The sequence below is a fragment of the Opisthocomus hoazin genome, chromosome 5 (genome assembly GCF_030867145.1).
Source record: "Opisthocomus hoazin isolate bOpiHoa1 chromosome 5, bOpiHoa1.hap1, whole genome shotgun sequence".
Lineage (NCBI taxonomy): Eukaryota > Metazoa > Chordata > Aves > Opisthocomiformes > Opisthocomidae > Opisthocomus > Opisthocomus hoazin.
The window spans coordinates 15,680,948-15,701,873 of NC_134418.1; the positions used below are offsets into that span (position 1 = coordinate 15,680,948).

General features: G+C 40.2%; 1 protein-coding gene across 4 annotated transcripts in view; it reads right to left on the minus strand.

The window, feature by feature from the left end:
• Nucleotides 1–20,926, minus strand: part of SLC2A9 (solute carrier family 2 member 9) — a 117,996-nt gene that overhangs the window by 75,437 nt on the left and 21,633 nt on the right. For all 4 annotated transcript variants that reach the window (XM_075420535.1, XM_075420532.1, XM_075420534.1 and 1 more), the window contains exon 6: nt 1,773–1,905. In XM_075420535.1, the coding sequence (XP_075276650.1) occupies nt 1,773–1,905 (133 nt within the window). The remainder of the gene's footprint in view (nt 1–1,772; nt 1,906–20,926) is intronic.

Below are 20,926 nucleotides of genomic sequence, written 5' to 3' on the forward strand. Positions count from 1 at the left end.
CTCACTTCCCTTCAACTACAAAACAAGATGTGGGCAACTTTGCTCTCCTGACGTCTTCTACTCCAAAATCCACCTCCAATACTTCTAGATTAGCTTTCAAATAATTTTCAGAACATGTACACTGAAAACATCCCAGACTGCAGCTGGCCCATTACCAGCAACAGTAAATGGTGTGAATTTCAAGGCAGGTGGTGTTATTTTACTGCCAATTTTTTCACCATTTTTTCACCCTACCTATGAGAGGCCCAGGTTCACTACCAGTGCCGAGGTTTCCAGGTAGTCTGGCAGGGTTTCCAACTGATCCCTACAACAAGTGTGACATTATGCAATAGCATTGCAGATGCGGACGCTTTGACAGCCATAGCTCTGGAAATACATTTACAATTTTATCAGGCAGAAATGAGCCAGTTTAAACTTGGCACCCAAACGTGCTTCTTCCCAGCCCAGCCGTGGTGCTGCAGAAGCTAACACCCAGCAGCCAGCCCCAAGCTGCTCCCCTCTGCGTCCCTGCTGGGTGCTCTGACCATGGCTGGCAGGCAAGCCCTCTCCGTCGCGGTCCCTGGAAAAGCTGTTCTCTGCCTCATCAAACTTCTGCTGACTCTGTAAAGCTAAAGAACTCTCCCCAAAGCCTTGCTGCTTTTGCTCTCTCCTTTTACTTTCTTTTTTTTTTTTAAACCCTCTACTGTATGTTTAAATGTTTGAGGCTACAACATCTACAAAATTCTTCATTCAGCACCAAACTGAGACAACATGGGAGTCTCTGTGTTAGCGTGCCATTTATATTTCAGAGTGCTCATCAGAACAAAAAAGGCCAGTTTTTCCATTTCAGAGTAGAAAAAACAGGATAGCATGAGTTGCATTAATTTCATGCTAAAAGATTATTAAATTTACATTTGAGGGGCCGATTCACACTTCGCAAGTAATTCTACAAGCAACTAGTTAGTGACTGAAAATGTTCAGGGTTATATTCAAATGAAGTTTTTAGGAATAATTTTTAAAGCAGCTAAGTTCTGCAAACATTTTGGTATTATGATCAGACTTCTTCCTTCTTTGTACGCTCCTGTTTTTAATGTGTCCCTACAGTAAGCAAAACCAAATTTTCAACATTCTCTGAGCCATAACGTGATGATACATTGGACCTTACAACTGACCATAGTAATTTCCCTGGGGCAGAGAATACAGCAGCTGTGATCACACAAGCAAATTCTTTTATACATAAAATCTAAAGTAAGAACAAATTATTCTGGCCTGTGTTTGTGAAACTAAAGCAAGCTACATGGAAGCACTGAAAATTTTCAGTTAAATAGGCATATGAGGTTTTTGTTAGATCTACAGAGGTTATTGAGTCACAGAAGCACAGGGTCAAACACAGCGACTACTGAACAAAATCCAGCAACAGAATCAGTGTTTTTGTTAGCCAAACTGCAGACTGTAGACAAGGGAGAGTCATAAAGGCTGAAACCACCTTTCATCCCTGAATAAACCCTGCATACAGTGGCTGACACACCGCAGCAGGATGAATTGGTTAGATTTGTATCACCATGCATAATGCTACACAGGTTAGTTTGTTGGAGAATTTAATTTATGAAAAAAAAGCAAAACAACAGTTATATTTACGCACACACAGACAAATAAAAAAGGTGAGGGAAGAATAATCACCAAGAGAACCTCTTCTATCGGAATATTCTGCTTTTACTGTGATATCAAAATTACTTTCCAGCCTGCATCCCTACAATAAACACTTCTTGTTGCAAGAAAGTAACACACCATACCTTTTTCTGCCTTGCTCGTGTCATGTTTTTCAAGTAGGAGGTAACGAGGACTTTCAGGAAGAAAAGGCAGAATCATGACTTGAACCAATGAAGGAACAATTACTGCTCCAAATAAATAAGGCCACCGAGATTCCTGCAAACAGATGCAAACCTAAGTCAGTAATACTACCCCATAGTGATCCTAGGAAGAAAAATAGCTGCGACAGGTAACGCTGTAACTTTTCATCATTCAACATATCGTGTCAGTGAGCAGAGCGACGTCTTCTGTCTGAGCTTAGCAAGCAGTTTCAACATTTCCTGCTTACATCACCTTACTCAAGGGCCAAAGTAGACAGAACTCAAGCCACCAACAGACTTGAGCATGGAAAGAGAGAGGCAGGGAAGCTGCAAAACAGCAATACATAACACTTCCTTCAGCATCAACAGCTATACATGTAACAATACAATATACATTCAAATACATATTACACAAGCGTCCCCACTCACAGCAGTATCACTCATTAGCTTTAAGAAAGAGCGCAATACTGTTTTCACATAGTTGCATATACCTGCATGTTGTCACTTCATCAAATCTAATTCATCTAAAAAAACCCCCATATATATATGGGTCAGTCCTCCAGTTGTCATAGGATGGGTAAAATCCTGGTAACACTTCAGCTAATCTGCAGTTTAGCACAGTTTTGTGGTTCTCGGTGTAACACAGGCAGTGACTGTTCAGCACTTCACAGCTGCTGGGAACCAACCAAGTCGGGCTGAGGTCTCACTACAAGCCTCTTCTACTTGGAAAAACACAACATTTGCCTTACAGGTACAACCAACAGACTGTAGGGGAGTTTGCACTTCCATTCAGAAAAGGTCAATGCAATTAGAGTGAAAGACTGCTATATAATTTAACAACAAACAAGATTTCGGGATGACTGATTATGAATGTTTTTTCCTGCAAGCATTGATTCCACCTCTTAAGCTGGTTTCCATGCTAATCTAAGTATAAAAAATGGGTTTCACCTATCCTCCTGTCCAAAATCGTAGAATCATTGAATATGTCAAGTTGGAAGTGACCTACAAGGACGATCAAGTCCAACTCCCTGCTTCTCACAGGACTACCTAAAATGAAACCATATGACTAAGAGCATTGTCCAGACACTACTTGCACTATGACAGGCTTGGTGCCGTCATCACTTCCCTGGGGAGCCTGTTCCAGCGACCGACCACCCTTTCAGTGAATCACAGGACCTTAAAGACATCCTTCGGTTCTATGGTAGTGTAACTAAGAATAATACTTTATACTGTTTCCCACTCTGAATTAGCTAAATGAGCTCAGATATTCAAATGAAACACTGACAGTCTTGTTCCCAAGTCCGTGAGATAGAAAGTACTTTTTCTATAGCCTTGCAAGTGATCTGTTGGAAGTCTTCAGCAAGGACCTGAAACACAAGAGCTATCTGCAGTACCCTCACCAACACAAAGCACCAATGACCACTCTCTGGCAGGTCCTCCAGACAGAAGCCAGGCAGTTTTAACCTGCCAGAGCCCCACCGCAAGTGCAGGTGAAGACCACAACGTGCTGCACTATCCAACACAATTTATATGAATCTACTCAACTACTAGCATATTTCAGATACAACCTGACTTTGATAAATTTCTCTAAAATCACATGAAACTAAGTTGTCAACCTACTCATTCATTATTTAAAACCAGCTAGAGAGGGTGACTGGAGAAAAGCTCTTTCAGGAAAAGGCTGGGAAAGGCAGTAGAGAGAGCTCATCTAGCTCTCTGGGCTTATTATTAAGGACGGGATACTTTCAAGCAGCTGAATGAGAAAGGTGCCAGCAGTATTATTTTCTCCAGATCTCCCTTCATCTGTCCATGTTCTTAAGACACTTTCTGTTCCACTTGAATACCAAGATGAAATTTTTTTAGTCACTTTCAACATTCATCTATTTAATTCAGAGCTTTCTAATTTGAGACTTGGTTCCTAATCGAAAAGCCTGCTGAGACTTCAGTAGGCCTACTGTTCAGGCATCACGTCTCGCACATTTTCAAAAGCTTGGCTAGACCAAAGGCAGACTATGCTGCATCCTGGCTGATTGAGCTCCAAGAGGCACCAGGGTTTGGATCCCATCCCTCCATCAGAATGAATCCATCCATTCAAATCCCATATTTCCCTAAACAGAGCTGGATAGATTTTATTTCAACATCGTTTTCCACAGTCACATCAAAGGTCAAAAGCCCCCAAACTACTTTCTGTTCATAGTTTTTATTTCACATTCTCCCTCTACAGCAATGCAATGGCTAAAACACAACGTACTGCATGGTACGTGATGTAATCCTAGCTTCGAACCCAAACTGGAGCCTCAGATAACTTAATAACTCTCAGACAGAATACGCAGGGTATCTCCTAATCAAACTTTTCACTTGCCCTTTAAGTAACAGGTTTTGGGTTTGTTTGTTTGTTTTTAAATTTCCTGGGATGGGAAAATAACTTGAAAAAGGGATTTTTCAAATGATTCAATACTCAGGATTATGAGTCTTAGTAAGAGCCTTAGTTAGCATGAGGACTTCACGATCATATTTCTTCATTCTGATGTTTTTTTAATGCAGTTGAGCAGAGAACTTTACCTAATGTAAGAGAATCAAGAGTGGTTAACAATCTGTTTGTAAACAAATGAGCCTCAGTCTTATTTCAAAAATTACGAAATTAAACTTAGGTTAAGACTTTTAGAATAATTGATAAATCACAGAAACAAAACAGGTACCTGGTTTTAAAGAATAACATAAGAAAACAGGCAGTATAGCTGATCAGTTTTATTCTACGTTGGCCCAGAAACCGACACTTCTTTCATAAAAAGACATTTAAAAAATCCACTGTTTAATTTAATCTCTGTCATTACTTTGTAAGTACACTTGCTTTGTACCATATAAAAAAGTTCATAGGGCATTAGAACTTTTTACAACACTTCTAGATAAAAATCTTACTCTTGATCAGCAGATCGTATTTCCTGTAGGTATCTTCCCCAATGCCAAAGGTACTTTTTCAAGGGAAAGAAAGTCACTTACTTCTGTATATTGTTATTAACGTTCCGCCAACTTATGCAGACATACTTGGAATAAGCCTTCACTCCTTTTAAAGTCTACCATAGCATATCGTTTTTCAGTTTGTCACATTTCTCTCAAATAACTCTTCTGAAAGTGTTTTGAAAAAACTATGCACGAGACTGAACTTGTGAACTTACCCTTCACAATAAATAACAGAACCTGACAGTATAACAGAAAGCCCTCCATTTTCACCACATAAGACACTGAGCTTCCTTTATTTCCTCTATGAAAAATTTCTGGTGTATTTCTTATTATGCTAACTTTTATAACCTTACAGTAAAACAATCATAAGTATGTTCCCACTTCCTACTGCTGGTGTGAGTTGATCAGGAAGTCACTGAAATAAATGGAAGCTTCTCCACCCATTTCAAAATGTTTCAGATGATGTCTACTCAATGCTATAAAATGTGTGTTCCACTTGCTTTTCTCTTAATTCACATTATTCACAAGTAAATTCTTCATCCCACTACAGAAAAGAAACAGGAGGACTAAAATGAGTTTAAAGGGTCCATTAAAAAAAAGCTACATTTGTTGGTCTGAAAGTATAAGCCACAAATTGCTGAAAATCCCTACAAAAAAGAGTTAAAGAATGCAGGGAAAAGAGAGGTTCCTTAACCTCTTTAAGAAGTAATAGGACAGGATACAGACTGCGACAATGCTCAGAAGCCATAATATGGTAAAGGCAGAAGACAGCGTAGGCATGACTTAGAAGACACATTAACACCTTAGCTCAGTTGTCATCAGTAAGGAGAAGCACACAGGCACTGCTGAGAGAAATGAAAACCACCACATCCCATTTCATCTCAGGAAAAACTTGAAAGAACATTAAATATTTTAATGACAGGGGACCTGACTCATCACCTGCTCAGAACCAATACAAATAACGTGTCAAGATGCTAAGATTTTAATCTTAAACTGTCACATTATGGATATTTGCTTAGGCTGGAGCATGAAAAACCCAGCTTTGATCTGTTTGCAAAAGACAGTTAAATAGTAGAGCAAGTCTGACAACCACAGAATCATTCAAAGGTTGATATAATAAAGTGCAAAGCTGCAGAAATACAAGGGGCGGGGGAGGGGGGGAGGAAATGGATAAAGCACTACATGGATTTATCAACTGCAAATTAGACAAGATTAAATTTTACCAGAATACAGTAAAGCAAATGTTGCTATGCCAGAGATTCACCAGCTGAAGTGCAGAAAATGGAACTTACAATTAAAAGGTGGAAAAGAAACTGGCATGGGGAAATGTCAACAGACTCTGCTGACAGCTGAACTATTGGTCTATATGAAGTTCAATGACTTATTTAAGCATGGTTACATTTAATATTTTCATTAATTAGGAAGATTTTGATAAAATTTGAAGACACTTTCAACATAGAAAAGGTTAAGAACATACACATAGATATAAAAATTTTAACAGGGAGAACAGAATAGTTAACAGGGTCATAAAGCAGAGGTGGGAAGAAATGCTCTACCACCTTTGTATGGGCATTCATTTTTTGAAAGATCTAGTGAGGCAAATTAATTATCCCAGTACAAGATGTATGACAGGATCAAAAAGACTGAATAAGGAAATACACGACTGCCACAGGGTCTACTCTCTCTCTCTCTAAATAATTTTATTTATTTATTTATAAAGCATAATCTGGATATGCATCTCACTCCCCTTTCCCAACTGAGTATCAACCACCACACTGCAGTCAGGCTCCTTGTTTGCTCTCTACCCAGAGTTTGGTCTTCTCTGCCATGCAGCATCCCACTCTTAGCTGAGCATCCCTGACCCCAGCTGCCCCAGGGCATGCTTCTCTGTCTCCTGTCCCTTCTAGAGCCACAGGGAAATTACTGCACCCCAAAGTCAAGCCCCAGACACCTCCTCCTAGGCAGCAGCCTGCCCACGGGGCAGCACAGGGCACTGCCCAGAGGACTCCAGCCCTGCTTTGCATCCCAGCATAACAGCCACGCTGTCCCACTGAGCTACCAAGGGCTTGTTTAACTTTACTGCCTGAAACTGGCTGGAGATAGTATCAAAATAAATACTCACTCTCCCTTTTTCTCATTCAGTGCACAGGATGAACTGTGATCTCTCAGTGAGCAGGTCTATTTAACCAGTCCCCATTCCAAACTCCTTTGAATATTCCGGAATTAATTCCTTGGGGTGGGGGTGGTTATGATGGGTTTACTACAGCTCTGAACACTTTACAAATAGCAGTGTGTTTTTTGTGTAATACCTTTCTCATGTAAAAGAATGTATTTCACCCATTTTATATGTGGGGAGCAAAGAGACTAAAGCCTCTTGCATCCAATGCAAGATACTCCAAATGTTCACAAACTAGTGAGTCGGCAGTCTCTTCTTTTTCATGTTCCTGTAAGAAGCAGGAACACATTTAAAACTTTAGTTTGGCAAAATATAATCACACAGAGAGACAAAATGAATTACATCTAGTATAATTTCTAGATGTCCTGAAGCATTTTGCCTTCCGATGCAGCCCCAGGAGGATGCAGGTCTCTGGGGTTTTCTGTGTCACATCTGCCAGTCCCCCAGGGACATCTAAGGTACCCTAGGGTATCAAAATGATACTATATGCTTATGTTCAAGCAATTGAATCTTATCCTCTTTAGTACAGACTTGGCATGAAAAATTCATATCAGAAATACTCCGTTTGCTACAGAAAAAAATCACATCACTGCTCAGAACAGACTGAGTAGACCTACTTCGGTGTGCAAAGCTGAGAAGACTGCACAAGTCCAGAATTTCCCTGTTAATCTGTTACCGTGCCACATAAAACACTCCTAAAGGACAACCTCCCTGGCTTGGGGCCAAGGCCTGAAAAAGCATTGAGATGGAACTAATTCCTTAGCATTAGGAATTAGTCTTTTCTTCCTTGAGTCAAGGGTATGGCACAGTGGTGATGATCATGCGGCAGCTGAGAAATGGGTACTTCTTCTGCATCTCAGGCTTCAGACCAGCTACTCGCACAACGTGCAGGACAGCTACCTTCCCCTTACCTTCCTCGTGCCACTCCAAACACCGCTTTGCACCCTCCTCTGGCTGCAGAGGAGGGCAATAACCTCCCCATCTAACGGCTGCATCCCTGCTGGCTACAATTTCCTCTTCACATGACCATTCCTGTGACCCACTTCTGTCAAAATATGTTTTAATAACAGCGTTATGAATTGCTTACCTTCTCATTTAAAACAGAGACAACCCAAGATGCATTTTTCACCTCTGTTTGGCACCCACGTGGATATTTATTTTATAAGTCACTACTATCGATACAACTCTAACAACAAGATTACTCAAGTCTCAGTGTCTTCCCAGGTATTAAACACTACAGAAAGTTACCAGAAAGTTACTGTACAATCCTAAGCTAAAATTCATGAAAGTCAGTGCGAGGTTTTGTTACCAAGTAAATCACCTTTGGATCGGGACTTAAAACAGCCTTGAAAGTGGTTGATGTCCAAATCCTGTGACATTCTGTTCATTAAATTGCTTGTTGGATCATGTTGTACATACTGAGAGGGAGAATTAGTGTCTGTTACAAGTTCCCAAGACACTTTTTGGTCCAACTTTTTACTAGAGTAACAGCTAGCTTTTTACTGAACACTCAAATGGCACAATTTGTCTTCACTGCTTACTAATTTCTAAGAAAAGCAAAAATTTCTGAGAAAAGCAAAAATTTCTGAGAAAAGCAATAGGAAATGGCAAGCTTTCAAGGGGGATTATTATCAGCAGCTAGCATATATACTTGAGCTTCTTTAGAAAGAAATATTAGAGGTACGTTGGAGCGATGCAAAATTTCAGACAAATTTCATTTCAGCAATGCATGTAGACTTAGGTTAACATCCATAAATAATATAAAATAGTAAATTCAAATAATAGTAATTTATGTAATTGAAGAGGATAAGATTCAGCTGCTTAAACATAGGCATATAGTATCACTTTGATGCCCTAGGGCACCTTGGATGTCCCTGTGGGACTGGCAGATGCAACAGACACAACTCCAGAGACCTGCATTATCCTGGGGCTGCAGCAGGAGGCAAGGCAAAATGCTTCAGCTTCAGGGCATCTAGAAATTACATTAGATGCAATTCTTTTTTTGTGTGATTATATTTTGCCAAACTAAAGTTATAAAGCTATAAATACAAGATACATCAAAGTTAAAGAAAAAAAAAATACATTAAAAAAAACCTAAAGCACACTTGTTGTTTTTGAAACAACTCAAACAGTTGAACAGTTAATCTTAACACTTTTTTAAGTGACATCTGGTTTAGATTTTTAAAAAATCTCATTTTAATATGACATTCACTTTAAGTTATTAAAATCCTTCAAAATACTAATCATGAATATACCTTCTGATTTTTCTTTTTGCCAATGCTTTCAAAAGCAAGCAACAAGTATCGAAAATACACCCTACTACTCAATATGATGACTGCATGCTACCGTATGATGCTTGACCAACTTACCACAGCATTAATACCCAATTTATAAAGGACGATTTTACATATTAGGACATGAATTTCACAGAATCACAGAATGTTCGGGGTTGGAAGGGACCTCTGTGGGTCATCTAGTCCAATCCCCCTGCCGAAGCAGGGTCACCTACAGCAGGCTGCACAGGACCTTGTCCAGGTGGGTCTTGAATATCTCCAAAGAAGGAGACTCCACAACCTCCCTGGGCAGCCTGTGCCAGTGCTCCGTCACCCTCACAGTGAAGAAGTTCTTCCTCATGTTCAGCTAGGACTTCCTATGCTTCAGTTTGTGCCCATTGCCCCTTGTCTTGTCGCTGGGCACCACTGAAAAGAGTTTGGCCCATCCTCCTGACACCCACCCTTCAGACATTTGTAAGCATTTATGAGGTCCCAATAATTTGCAATAATGGGCGATTTTACAACGGACAATGAAAATTAAAACTGAAATGTTAATTATCCACAACCTTCAAAAAGATTGAAATGGTGGTTATCTCCCCAACGCGTGAAGCACACTGGGAAGGAAGTCACAGGTCAACTCATTTTAGATTTATTGCTTAATAACAGATTGGTAAATATTATCAGATACTGAAGCACTAGGGAGACAGGCATATCTTCATCTAAAAGGTTTACTTGCTCATAAACTACTGAAGCAAAGTCCAACTAACACAGGATAAGATGAGGTTCACAGACATCCTGTCTGTTATTAGATCAACTACAGTAAGTGAAAAAGTCCATCTTTTTAAGCCTAACAAAGAAGCAAAAAGTCAAACCTCAAATATATAGACAATATAAATAATTACGTTCAGCTACATGAATTAACTATATTTCAGTGGATCAAGAGAAAGCAGTTCGACAATTTATAAGCAACTGCTCTCAACTTCATTGGTATTTCGAGGTCTTTACTTCAGACCTGTTGAAGGACATCCCTCCATGCAAGCTTGTCTACTGCTTTTCCAACTGACCTAATTAAACAGAGTACCACCACACAGAAATCTTATCTTCTCAAGAGTTAGGTGGGTACTATTGCAACTGTGCATGAGAAAGTAGACCTCACTGATGATAAACTTTCATCCAAACATTAGATGCTCTGTCACTAAGTCTGTTGTTCTGTAATAAGTCTAAAAATAAATATATATCTCCATAGTTCTCTTTCTTCTGTAACCACAATTCCACTTCCACATTCAGACAAATCCTCTCCTGCAGGATGTTCTCCCTCCCAAATGCAAAACTGCAACATTTGAATATTACATATGGCCAGTCAGCTGTGTCTTGTTCCTAAAACTTCAGGAACGGAAATCTCACAGGACAACTTTAATGGACTGAAACTCATTTGCAAATATGAAGACTCACAGCTGTTTTCCCATGCATTACTTAATGAGTTCTGTACAGAAAAGGGATGAATAAATACCTTTGTCTGAGGGAACCAATAAAACATCAATTTATAATCTCTAGTAAATACATACTCTCAGCTGGTCCACAGTAGACATAAACAAAATACCTCACTTAATGTCTCCATTACAAATATATCAACACCCACCACTTCCCACCAACAGGGCTGGGGTAACAGAGCAGACCTGCTCTGCCCACGGGTGCTACTGACCTATGACTGTGCAACAACCCAGAGGGTCCTGGCAGCACTTCTGTACTATTGCCAGCACCACCGAGGCCGTGCAGCTCTAGCCTGGTGGCCCCACAGCACCTCCTCCCCTTGGCTGCACCAACTACCGGGTGAGGTGACCTTCAAGCCCCCGATCAGCAACTCACAGCTTGTAATTAAGTACAAGTGCCTTGACAAACGACACAGAAATTGCTTCAGCAATAAGAAACTCTGTGCTTTATGTGTTACTTTGAAAAGATGAAGGAAATTTCCAATCATTAGATAAAACATGAACCCAGAGAAGATTTTAAAAAGGACTGCCATCTTCAAAATCACTACCTCAAGCAATTCTGAACCGGCATATCTGGTACCAGTTTGGAGGAAGTGCAGGCAGATTTCCATCCAGATACACATAGTCAACCCATGCTCAGAAACGCACACAAACACCTGCTGAAATCAGTGATTATCTAAATAAATGCTGAAAGGTTTTCTTGTTCTGGGTTTCTGTGCTTTTTCTTTTTGTTGCCATTGTTGTTGGTGTGTTTTAAAGACTGTATTTAGAAGTTCTTTTATTTGTAAGGGTGTTTTTCTGAGCTATCCTAAGCAGATACCATGCTATTATGGATTTGTGTAGCTATTTACAAGCACCAATGTATCTCCTATATAATTGGCAGAAGTTTTAAAATACACTACTGGGAAGTCTCTAGCCTTTAAGTCAGAGTTTTGAATTTTACTACAGGAATATAAAAAAGCTTTTCTTCTCTGCTTTTAAGAAACACTGTACAAGCTCAGCAGTCCAGAGGAATGGCAGCGACCAGGGTAACCTGGAGTGACCTTTTACAAGTCTGGCTCAGTGGCAAAGCATTTATAGGAATACTTCAAAACACCTCCTCAAACTCTTGCTCCAAAGGCGACTCCTCATCAAAAAAAAAAAAAAAAGGGGGGGACCAGAATTGATAAGCCAAATTCCTAGTTTATTTTCCCCGTGTCCTACACTAATTTTTGCTCTTAAGTTCTTACTAAGAACTAGCAATTTATATACTACAATAGGCTCCACAAAGCAGCATGTTTGTAAGGATATAAACCGCCCCACTGAAATTAACGGGACTACTCACATATTTGGGCACACAGTTTTGCTGAAGTCTTTGAGCTCAGGATCAAGGGCCTTAGGAAATCACTGTTCAGAAGTTCAACATGAATACACTGACATCTCTGCAAATTGTTCATTACAATTCTGTGCACACATAGTATTTCACAGAATCACAGAATGGCTGAGGTTGGAAAGGATCTCTAGAGATCACCTGGTCCACCCCCTCTGCTGAGGCAGGGTCACCTAGAGCTGGCTGCTCAGGACTTTGTCCAGACGGCTTCTGAATATCTCCAAGGATGGAGACTCCATGACCTCTCTAGGCAACCTGTGCCAGTGCTTGGTCACCGTCACAGCAGAAAAAAAAAAAAAAAAGAAAAGGTGTTTCCTGATGTTCAGAGGGAACACCATCCATTAATGAAGATACTGAGCAGGACTGGACCCAGTATTGACCCCTGGGGTGCACCACTATCTACTGGTCTCCAACTAGACTTTGCTTCACTTTGTAATATTTCTAGAATATAACTAGGCAGAACGAAGATGTTTGTTATGTTTTTCTGTTCTACACAGCCAGATGTTTGAAATCATCACAAGCAGAACACTTCGGGAATTAGAGTGATCCTGGAAAATGCTAAACTAGTGCTTTTGTCCTACTCTAATGGAAGCTACAAACACCTCTTCATATTCTGCAAACAGCATGCCTCCATGAGGCATAAGCTACTTTCATTTCCAAGAAGCTTCACACAATGGTAAGAGTTCACCTGCACAAGTTCTCCTCTGTGTCTTATTGCCACAAGAGCTCTAGGTTCTATATTCTGAAATAAATTCTCACTCTTATCTTGAAGATAAATATCTTTAACTATAGTCATTATCATGGCTCAAGGGAAGATAAACATGCAGAATAAAAGAGCTCACAGAAAAATATGAATAAACTGGTTGATTAATACTTTGTGTTATTATGCTAATGTGTAAGATTCATTTCAAGAGTATCTCCAACAGACCATTTTGTCATTGGTGTTCACCTGCAAGCTGCAGGTCCCCAGAACAATTGTGAATTGCTTTCTTTTCTCATTTGTAATTTATTGACAGTTTTTAAGGAATCCTTGAATCTGAGTTAAGAGTCTAAGGAAGAAAGATCAGTTAAAAATATAGAAGAAAAACAAGGAAAAAACCTCACTAAAAATGAAGTTTTGACAAGTAAAATCAAAGCTTAGTTTTCAGAACAACCTTCAGCTGCACAGGCTGTACAACTACCTATTCCATCACTGTCTCTTTTAGTGCAAGTGAAGGAGTACTTTTAAAATAACTTGGTAAAGCAAAATGGAAAATTCCTATATAAACTTTCCTAAATACACAACTATCTATCGCTTCAAATATGTCATTTTTAAGAGGTCTTGTAAAGAAAATTACAGTTTGACATGGCATCTGTAGAAGTTCTTAGTCTGATTTTAAAAAAAGAAAAAAAACCTAAAATCACAACTACTCCTTAGCAAGGTCCATTTGGATAAAAAAGAACTAACTTGAGATGGACACACCACAGAGGTCTTTCCTTACTAGACGCACAGTACAATGTCTATGAAGTTCATTAGTCCTTTCGCAAATTTAGCTCATTTTGCTGTAGAAATTTATGTTTATATCAACAATAGAATTTCTTTGCTCAAACAATCAGTTTTGGGGAGGACAGTCTGGCCAGTATCACCATGTGTCACAGACTTATCTCCAGATAACTCCTTTTATAAAGCAGGTAATCCTTAGCCAAATATGCATTAAAGGTGCTCAAATTCCTCCAAAAAGTGGAACGTAAAACTGTAATTCATGTTGTTTCAATGACAAAGACAACATCCAATTAATTAAGTTCGTAACCATAACCCCTTCCACAACAGTTTTGCAACATGACAAATTCCAAATGTCTTTACAGAAAAAGACTGAGGAAAATCTACACAGGGACAGCATGCCATTTAAGGAGAAATTCTGAGTCTTCTCTGGTGTACTTTGCTTTGCGTTGCTTTAAGTGTTTATGCAGCATGGGGTTACCCATAAGAGCTGTCGAGCCTTAACCCAGCCTTTTCTTTTCAAGAAGCCTCTTCCCATCTCTGATCAATGCTGCTCCTGCCAGTACCTTGCATTGCTTGATTACACTCTTTTCAAAGCAGGATAACCAAAACTCCCTGCAACATTCAAGAGATGGACACATCAGGAATTTCAGGAAGTTTACAGTTTTTCTGTTCGCTCTACTATTTTTTTTCCTGCAAACATCTGCAGTAGCAATAGTGATTACTCAGAAGGTGTTGCCCTAATAAGTCTTAGGATGAAAGCAAACCAAGGTTTTTAGAACAACATACTATACACTATGAAACAGTGCAATACAGTTAGAGAAGCTTGTGGGTGCATGACCTAGAAACACTTCAACTGTATAAAATAGGGTTCCCAAAGTAAACAAACTCTATTTTCCCACTGGCCTACCTATGGCAAAGAGCTGTTCTGGTCAGAGCAGCAGCTGGAGCCAGCCAGACACTGGGGGCAACTCCAGGGGAAGCCACTACAGCTCTGCAAAACCTTACACACCAGGGCAAATGGGGCTCAAAGCAGAGGTCTGAGGAAAAGATGGCAACAGGCAACAAATTTCAGTTTTATCTGTCCTGAATACATACACACACCATGAAACACTTCCCCCCGCCCCCTTTCTCATATCTGTACACAGATGAAAGAGATACTGAGGCTCAATGTACAAAAAAAATTGTTAATACAGTAACTACAGCAAATGTATTCATAAACTAAATTCTCTGTCACCTAAGGAAAAATTGAAGTCCACCTTCACTAAACAAGCTGAAGCCATAGAAGAGACAGCCCGTGGTCTACGACATTTAAAAGATGTTACCATCCTAGGGAAAACCTTTGGAGTAGGACATTACACACAAGAGCTAGCCCAGTTCATTACAGACAGATACCGGAGGATACACAGAATGTGCCAGAATCAGGCCAGACAGTAGTCACTCAAGACAGCAAGTGTAATTTTGAACTTTCAAAACTGAAGTTGACAATGCACTGGTCTTTGCTTTGCAGAGAGCAATCTGTCAGAAAAATGGGCTGGGTGATTAAATTGAAGAATCACAGAAACAGAGAGAATGGAAAAAGGCAATGTTTGAAGAAGTGACAGATCTGAAACAGTTCCTCCTTATCTTAATATCTGTTTTTTCCTTCAGTCACATATATGCAAAGCTGCACATGCTGTAATACAACCAAAAATGCCCAAAACCAATAATCTTGTAGCCAGTAGCAAGAATTCAGTGCCTGCATTGCAGCAGATAACATGACTGCACACCTGTGGGCCAGCACCAGGTTGCCATCTACAATTGCCATGGCTTCCTGAAGAATTAAGGAATTACAGAAGACTAAAAGAAGATGCTAGCACATGAAAACAAGGACATTTCTCTCAGCAGTGTGGTGGAGAAAAGCAGGTCACAAGCATGTAAAGGTGTTGTGCTCTGCAGTCCGATCACCAGCCAGCTCTACCATAGTCTAATTTCCCAAACCTCAACGGAGACATCGTAGATGCGGTTTCCTATAGGTTATGACCGACAAGAATCAGAGTCTTGAATAAAAACCATGGCTGGGATTTGTTGGATGGGAGGGAATTAAGACAGAGGAAAGAAAGTAAGAATATCAAACCACAGCAGCAGAGGACCATTGGCATGACTGTAGATTTTCTCCTTCGGATAATCACTCTTGATAAGCATTGCGCACTAAAGGAACATCTTCTTCAAACTCAATACTCTAAAATTAGTACCTTTGGAGACAAATAGAATAAAATCCTATATATTCAAAAGAATGCCTGTATTTAAGTTTTACAGTCATTATTAGATTTTTTTTTTTCTGCATGTGGTCTTTTATACTATAATTCTAAAATTAGATGCAGGAGTGTTTGGCAAGTTCGTGTCAATATGGCCTGATACAGAAAAAAAAAGTCAATGTATTTCTGCAATATTTCAGCCAAAACATTTCCAGGAAAACCAGGAAATAAGGAAGTATTTCATATAATTCTATTTTTTAAAGTATCATTTCATCTGTGTTATGTGTACAATCTTGATCTCCTGGGTTCAAAGTTAAAACCAGAATTATTACAGAGAAAGGCACATAGGATGAGAAAGAGATTAAAGAGCTTGTTTTACTAGAAGTCTAATCTGAAACACAAAGATCACAAGTGATAGGGGGAGGAGAAAGGAAGCACATTGATGTAGGTGTGGATAAAAAGAAAAAGAAAGAGAAAGACATTAAGGGATAAATAACAGTTGGCCAAAAAGAATAATGAGAACAAGTTGACAGAACTGGCATGAAAAAGATATTAGAAGGAAATAAGACTGTCAACCCTCAGCACTTACAGTAGAAAGCAGTAAGTAGAAAACCAGCCGTAAGACAGCAACACAGCCAAAGCTGACCATTGCCCCCCAACACCAAGCCTGGGGCTGCCCACACGCCTTCTGCTTCACCTGGCCTGGTCTTCTGCACCAGTACAGGCTCGGGGTGGACCTGCTGGAGAGCAGCTCTGCGGAGAGGAACCTGGGTGTCCTGGTGGACGACAGGTTGACCACGAGCCAGCAGTGTGCCCTGGCTGCCAAGAAGGCCAATGGGATCCTGGGGTGCAGTAGGAAGAGTGTGGCCAGTAGGTCAAGGGAGGTTCTCCTCCCCCTCTACTCTGCCCCAGTGAGGCCCCTTCTGGAGTACTCTGCCCAGTTCTGGGCTCCTCACTTCAAGAAAGATGAGGAGCTACTGGAGAGAGTCCAGCGGAGGGCTACAAGGATGATGAGGGGACTGGAGAATCTCTCCTATAAGGAAAGGCTGATGGAGTTGGGCTTGTTTAGCCTGGAGAAGGCTGAGAGGAGTCCTTATAAATGCTTATAAATATCTGAAGGGTGGGTGTCAAGAGGATGGGGCCAGACTCTTTTCAGTGGTGCCCAGCGACAAGACAAGGGGCAATGGGCACAAACTGAAGCATAGGAAGTTCTGTCTGAACATGAGGAAGAACTTCTTCACTGTGAGGGTGACGGAGCACTGGCACAGGCTGCCCAGGGAGGTTGTGGAGTCTCCTTCTCTGGAGATATTCAAGACCCACCTGGAAAAGGTAGTGTGCAGCCTGCTCTAGGCGACCTTGCTTTGGCAGGGGGGTTGGACTAGATGACCCACAGAGGTCCCTTCCAACCCCCACCATTCTGTGTGATTCTGTGATTCATAAATAAAAGATTATTAAAAAATCACTTTGGGGTTGCTTAACTGACGTGACACAAAAAGCATTAAGGACTCTCTGAATTGCTTCAAGTAATAGTGCTTCAGAGCTATTTGTATCCCACTTGCACATTTAAAGGAAGACTGTTGCATTCGATAACAGAAGAAGTTATCAATTAGGTTGTTAATAAAGGTTTTTAAGGTTATGCCCCACAGCCTACAAAAACACTTTCCCTTTCTGTGGAAAGACTTCTACAGAACCACTGGAGGCAACAACCTCATATAATCCAGATAAATGCACCAAGATCTAATTTAAAAGTTAAATTTTCTGCTCAAGCTATTTCAGCCGTGAGTCTGTTCCAAACATCACTCTGCTGAATTTCAGAATGCAATTACTCACAGAGCATTTGTAAAAAGTTATTCTTGTAGCAATATTATCCTTGAGATTAAGCCACTCTATTCACTCTGTAGTTCTTCTTTCTTGTGTTAACACAGTGCAGTCAGTTCCTCTCCCTTCCCTCTATTTACTTGGCCATGCAAGTAATATTGCTGTCATCTCCTCTTACCAGACAGGACCTCGGCCATGCCTGCAGCCCTCCCCATGTCCACTCCTGTTCCAAAGAGTCTCCTCCAGCAAGACGCCCAACTCGGTCTTTGTCCTTCCTTTCTTCAAAACCATCACTGCTTAGATAGTGTGCTTAATAACCTCTTAGATATTTGCTCAAGTTACAAGGAACAGATACGTGACAGAACTCAGGAGAAAATAGTTATGAAACTGTGACAGAAGACAAGTATTTGTAACTAGTATTCTTTACAACCAACTCTGACAGAAACAAGCAACCAAGCACAGAGCAACATACTACTCAGTAAAAAGTTGGACATTTTTAGATACATTTATAAATGTGTTTTTCCACACACTAGCGCAAGCAGTTGCACAGAACGGTGATCACTGGCAACAAGCTCCTACTGATCACAGCTTTCCTGTCTATTGGCTTTAAACAATTTATGAATTTTACAAACGTAGAATTATACCATCGATTGGCATAGTACAGAATGGCTTAAGTATAATGCAAATGACCTCAGGCTTCTGAGGAAAGCAAGAGTTTGCTTTCCAGTTAGAGCTGACATCAGTAAGACGCCATGAATGCATAGCGGTCTCCAAAATACAGTGGCTGTGGATCTGGAATACTGGCCTCACTTCAAATGCAACAACGATTTCTCCAATAGAAGAAAAGTGAGAAAAAAAAAAAATGGGAATTATTTGATCAGAAGCTTTTACATCATTAGTGAACAGTAGTCACGACTTCAATCAGAGAGAAGCTGACAACTAGAAAACAGCCTGCAAAAGTCTCGGACCTACTTTTGAATGTGAACACAGAAAGTGACAGAAATTTGAGCAAGAAGTTTGCTGGGGAGGGGAGAGGGGAAAGCTAAAGACCTCAGGAGGAGGATACCACGTTTGCTGCCTCACAGCTTCAGCAGAAGGGAACTCCTCACATGTACCCTCTGCAGCAATGTCCCCTGGCAAGGACGGCTGTTCCTGGTGCAAACCTCCCACTGACTTCAGTGGGAACCACATCAGGCTAGGGAAGAAAATCCCGGCTTGACTGAAACCAACAGGAATTTTGATAAAGCCTTCAAAGAAGGGTAAGACTGCACTAGGGAATCATATTTCAAACAGCCTGCGGTCTCCCCTCAGTGCTAAATTTTGTTAATATAGTAAAAGGAAAATATACCCACATACCCAACTGGAAAATTCAAGCTGGCTCTAATAATTTTGCTGGAAATATGCTAATTCACACCAGCCAAAACTTGGTTCATTTTACATGCTGATGTTAACCATCTTGAAAAGAACTAATTCTGCAGATAAAGCGTATTTCTTCTTACATAAATCAATGGCTATCTTTAATGGTGTCGTATTAATTAACTGCATACTAAAGCAGATTGTGGAAGCAGAAATGCAACCTCTGTAACTTAGTAGTGACAACAATTGGGAGGGAGAGAAGGGGAGAAGAGAAATAAAAAGAGCGAGAGTGAGCTGAAACCAAGAAGTAAGTATTTCCTATTCAAAATATCCCAAAGACCTAACAGGTAAATAAGAATTTGCATGACACCTCACCTTTAAAAGTGTATGCATGAAAAAACAACCCACCAAAACCAAACCAAAAAAACCCTACTCTGAAAGGGCTGACATATATTCTAAGCAGTCGAATCAGCCTCTTGAATTTAACACACTCATTTGTAACAGACTAACTTTCAAAGCAAGAGAAGGGACCTCTGTAGAAGCCACACAATGAAGGACAGAGAAAACCATTTTAAGTTTTTTTCCTAAAATCTGTTGCTTTGGTAAGGGCATGGGGGAGTAATCTGCCCTTCAATAAAGGGTAAATTGAATCAAGCCATTTGCCTTCAGGAGAGCTGAACAGGATGAGTGAGCCCAAGGATAAAGGGACAGAATAGGACAGCCGGTCAGACAAAAATAAAAGTGTCAGGGAGGATGGTATCGTGCATTTACAAAGGAGTCGAATTTGGATGGACACAGGAGGACAAGTTCTCCTCACTTTTCAAATGTTTGCTACTTTTGCTGGCTGTCAGAAGGGATTCTTGGTTCAGGTTTCATTGCTAGAGGATTTCTGCAGACGTTTCCTCCACACCGCCTTGAAGATTCACCTCCAGATGAAAAGCATTTCCAAGTGCCAGCCTGAATAAACCTCGACTTCATTTATTCAGAGTAATGACGACATCCAGTGGCCACCAAGTTAATCTCAGCCTACAACAGTAAGATAACCTCTTACACAGAACAGATAATGTCTTTTCACAAAGGTATATATTAACTCTGCTCTTCCACCTCCTAGTCTAAAAGTAGGAATACATTACAGGGAACACTATAATCATTGAGCAAGTGTCTTCCTATTCAGGTCTTTGTACAAACTCTAATGAAGCATATTTCAGTTCTACCTCACATTGAAAAATTACAAATGAAAACCACAAAAACTCTTAAGCACTTCCACGGTACTCAAAGAAACTGGAAACCACCAAAAATGCTTGATCTTCTCTTTGTCTGATTTGAAATGTCCTCATTACATACTTTAGTTTTACCTCTGGTTTTTGTTTGTTTTGGTTTTTTTTCCATAAATGAGATAGTGAAAAATTAATGCATCTGGGATAGCCAAAGCATTTGAAGTTTTTGCCTAATTATGCATTTTTCTCCATGTAGCTCAGTGCATAAACACTACTTTCAGTGAGAAAAGCTGCAAAATCAGGAGGTCACTAAGACTTCAGACACTTACAGTAAAGTACAGATTAGTCACAGCTGCTATGAAATTTTCATTCCCTCACTCAGCTGCAGTCAAAGTATGCTGTATGACACTGGAGGCAGTGGCACCTATTACACAGTCACAAATTTTAACACTTGACCAAAAATCACTTCTGCTTAACTTGACAATGAACTTCCACCTGTATGTCAAGGTTAACCATTGCAGGGTGATCTGACTTCTGAGAAAAAGCCCTTGAATTCCCCATTATAATCACTGGAGACAGTTGCATGTCTCAGGAGCGACTGAAAAAGAGACCCTATCTGTCTGGTTTAGGTGTATACTCCTCTTCGCTGACTGCCTAGGGAACATAAGTGCTTCCATAGGAATACAGCCCAATTACATCAGATAAGCTGTTATGGACTAT